General features: G+C 34.7%; 1 protein-coding gene across 1 annotated transcript; it reads left to right on the top strand.

The window, feature by feature from the left end:
* Nucleotides 1–375: 375 nt before the first annotated feature.
* LOC126742433 (uncharacterized) lies at nucleotides 376–1,841 on the top strand. The gene is made up of 4 exons (XM_050449083.1): nucleotides 376–404; nucleotides 1,197–1,398; nucleotides 1,454–1,588; nucleotides 1,660–1,841. Exons 1-4 carry the CDS (start codon nucleotides 376–378, stop codon nucleotides 1,720–1,722), a joined length of 429 nt encoding a protein of 142 aa, XP_050305040.1. The 3' UTR covers nucleotides 1,723–1,841.
* The last annotated feature ends 2,352 nt before the right edge of the window (nucleotides 1,842–4,193 follow it).

Here is a 4,193-nt window from a genome sequence, read left to right as displayed (position 1 = left end):
TATTTGTGGAAATGTATGACATTCTTTAAACCCTACATTTCTGCTCGGAGTATACTTATGATTATTACTTCGTTTATCACCATTTAATAAAGAAGTATGGCGCTTTTGACTCCGTGGTTCCGTTAAAAGGTTTTAATCCGGGTCAGAGCTTTTATTATTAATAGGTAAGGTTACAACTGTCCTGTTTCTTGGCTAGCAATTTATGTTATCTATTTTGTTATTAAAAGGTGTTAAAACTAAGCCCATAACTGAGGTGAATTAACTGAGATTTCCCGACATAAGTGGTTTCTTTGACATACGAACCCTCGGGACTAAAAATCTCATTACAATAAAAGTCCAAAAAAAAAACATTTATTGTTATAAGGTGCCTAAATGATGGGCAGAATAGCAGGTTTGGCAAATCAGTAACTTCTTCCGAGTATTTGACACCGTCGAAAAAGAAGAAGAAGAAGAGAAGTAGCAGTAACGAGAGTGAGAGGGAAACGAGGGAGGAAAATGGACAGACTACCCTCTGGTTTCCTCCACTCCTGAAGGGCGTCTCATTGTCTGTCCCTTTCCCTCCTTCATTTCTCTCGCACTTTGGCTACTGCTACTTCTCTTCTCCTTCTTCTTCCTCTTTTTTAAATGCCTGGAAAAAATTATTGATTTTTTACAAGCAGTTGAGCCCAAAGTTTCTTCTGCTTCTTGTTTTGCTTCTTCTTCTTCTCCCTCTTCTTCTTTAAAAACCTCTAATACCTGGATTCCGTTTACATATACTTACTTTGAATAAATCTCTACCATGAGAATTACAAATAAAACATCTAATTTTGGCAGTGACAATTTATTAATTGATTGATTTTATTGACCGGCAAGCTTTCCTGTGATTATCACAGACTTTGTTTCTGGTGATCAAATCTCGATATGGATTTTAATGAGTTTTTAGTCCACATTATCAATATTGTCCATTTTCTAAGTCAATTCAGTTTTATTCCAGGATTTATTTCTTAATAAATAAATAGGACCCGAAGAAATAACTCGACAACGAGCTACTCAACTGTAGGTTCCTTGAAAGGTTCTAATCTTAATTTAATCATTTACAAAATGATCGACCTATTCTTCCTTATCTAGGAACGAAAGTGAGCTGATCCTGGAGTCCCTGCAATCCTTCTCGAAACTCCTGAACAGTTTGCCAGGGTACAAATTCCATCCCTTTCAAGTTACCGCAGCAGTGAGGATCAAGTTGCTATTCAGTCAAGAGGATCCACGTCTAAGAAGATCCTCGATCCAGTTATTAGGAGATCTGGCAACATCTCTTGGCCAGGAGACCAATTTGGAGGCATTCAAGGATCGAGTGAGATCCAAGGGAACGTCATCACTTTACTCTTGCATCTATGCGATCCAGACGTGTATGTTGTCAAGGTATGACTTTTTTGGATCATTTTACTCACTTAACTTATGCATGGACCCCATTTAGGCCTGTAAAAGTACGATCCAGAAGGTTGGGCCTTATCTGGATTTTCCGGAGGTATACCGCATGATGCAGGAGTGTTTGGGCGACGACACCGACTTGATGTTCACGGATTTTATTAAGGAGTTAATTAAACGCATGGTAAGTAAATGGCAGCACCTTAAATGTAATATTCATGCAGTTTGTCTGTGAAATATTTTGAATTTAATTAGGGATTTATGGAATCAATGATATCAAGGTTATTTGGGGGTCAAATCGAGGACCAATTGGTTTAAAGGTGGTGTCGAAGGGCCAATCCCGCCCTTGTCATCAGTTTGTTCTACGCCGAACTACTACCCGCGAATAAACCGAAAGTTTCACTGGAAACTGTCTGTGATAAACTGATCAGACTGATGCAAGACGAGTCAGAAGAAGTTAGGATTAAGGCAAGTCAAGCTATATCGTGTTTTTTTTTTATAATTAATGTAGAACGGAATGTGCTAGGGGGATAGTATGATTAAGTCTTTTTAATCAGTTTTTAGTAAGAAAATTTAAAAAAAGTCACCAGGGGTCAAAACTGACTTGTGAGTAGACTTTGTAGCTTATAAGTTTATCTCTGTCGCACTCATTGTAAAAAAAACTTGAAACGTGGAAAAACTGAAATTTCACAAATTTTATTAGTTTTAAAATTTTGCATAACTTTTTTGTTATTAAAGATAGAGCTTTCATTTAAAAACTGCCAAGTACTCCTTGCAAAAGGGCACCTTGTACGTAATTATCAAAATTAAGAAAATTATAGTTTTTGAGAAAAATCAAAATTTCGGTTTTTTACAATTAACATGTACTTTTTTAGATCGAAAATTTTGCATAACTTTTTTGTTATTAAAGATAGAGTTTTCATTTAAAAACTGCCAGGTACTCCTTGCAAAAAAACACATTGTACGTAATTATCAGAAACTGAAAAAAATATAGTTTTTGAGAAAAATCGAAATTTCGGTTTTTTACAACTAACATGTACTTTTTTAGATCGAAAATTTTGCATAACTTTTTTGTTATTAAAGATAGAGTTTTCATTTAAGAACTGCCAGGTACTCCTTGCAAAAAAGCACATTGTACGTAATTATCAGAAACTGAAAAAAATATAGTTTTTGAGAAAAATCGAAATTTCGGTTTTTTACAACTAACATGTACTTTTTTAGATCGAAAATTTTGCATAACTTTTTTGTTATTAAAGATAGAGTTTTCATTTAAGAACTGCCAGGTACTCCTTGCAAAAAAGCACATTGTACGTAATTATCAGAAACTGAAAAAATTATAGTTTTTGAGAAAAATCGAAATTTCGGTTTTCTACAACTAACATGTACTTTTTTAGATCGAAAATTTTGCATAACTTTTTTGTTATTAAAGATAGAGCTTTCATTTAAAAACTGTCAAGTACTCCTGGCAAAGGGGCACCTTGCACATAGTTATCAAAATTGAAAAAATTATAGTTTTTGAGAAAAATCGAAATTTCGGTTTTTTACAATTAACATGTTCTTTTTTTAGATCGAAAATTTTCCATAACTTTTTTGTTATTAAAGATAAAGCTCTCGTTTAAAAACTGTCAAGTACTCCTAGCAAAGGGACACCTTGCACATAAATATCAAAATTATAGTTTTTGAGAAAAATCGAAATTTCGATTTTTTACAATTAACATGTACTTTTTTAGATCGAAAATTTTCCATAACTTTTTTTGTTATTAAAGATAGAGCTTTCATTTAAAAACTGTCAAATACTCCTTGCAAAGGGACGTTTTGCACATAATTATCAAAATTGAAAAAAGTATAGTTTTTGAGAGAAATCGAAAATTTCGGTTTTTTACAATTAACATGTATTTTATTAGATCGAAAACTTGGAGCCCATCTTTGGCCTCAAAAATGAGGTCGAAAAAATACTCGATTTCTTAGTTCTGCTCGGATTTCCTTATAACCCGGTGTTTTCGTAATCTAGGTGATCAGAATAAAACGCTGGTATACTTATTTCGAAAAAAATCAATTTTTGATGAAAAAATTCGATACGGGGGGTATACCCGAAAAATGAAAAAACCCAAACTTTGAAGGTCGATATCTGGGCTTCTATGGGAGTTATCGGAAAAATTCCGATGGTTTTGTCTTAATTTTGTCATTCTGAATCCAACGAGACCATCCGCAAGGTCGTAGCTCTTACGACAGCCGAGATATGGCATTTTTGATGCCCATTTTTGGCCTCAAAAACAGACGTCGAAAACGACTTTTTCAGGATTTTCAAAGTGCTCTCATTCCCTTAGTTCTGCTCGGATCCTGTTATAACCCGGTGTTTTCGTAATCTAGGTGACCCAAATAAGACGCTGGTATACTTAGTTTGATTTCGAAAAAAATCAATTTTTGGTGAAAAAATTCGATACGGGGGGGCATACCCGAAAAATGAAAAAACCCAAATTTTGAAGGTCAATATCTCGGCTTCTATGGAAGCTATCGGGAAAATTCCAACGGTTTTGTCTTAGTTTCGTCATTCTGAATCCAACGAGACCATCCGCAAGGTCGTAGCTCTTCTAATAGCCGAGATATAGCATTTTTGATGCCCATTTTTGGCCTCAAAAACGGACGTCGAAAACGACTTTTTCAGGATTTTCAAAGTGCTCTCATTCCCTTAGTTCTGCTCGGATCCTGTTATAACGCGGTGTTTTCGTAATCTAGGTGACCCAAATAATACGCTGGTATACTTAGTTTGTATTCGAAAAAAATCAATT

The sequence above is a fragment of the Anthonomus grandis genome, chromosome 11 (genome assembly GCF_022605725.1).
Source record: "Anthonomus grandis grandis chromosome 11, icAntGran1.3, whole genome shotgun sequence".
NCBI lineage: Eukaryota > Metazoa > Arthropoda > Insecta > Coleoptera > Curculionidae > Anthonomus > Anthonomus grandis.
The sequence above is the reverse complement of the archived record's forward strand: the minus strand, read 5'-3'. Positions and strand labels throughout refer to the sequence as shown.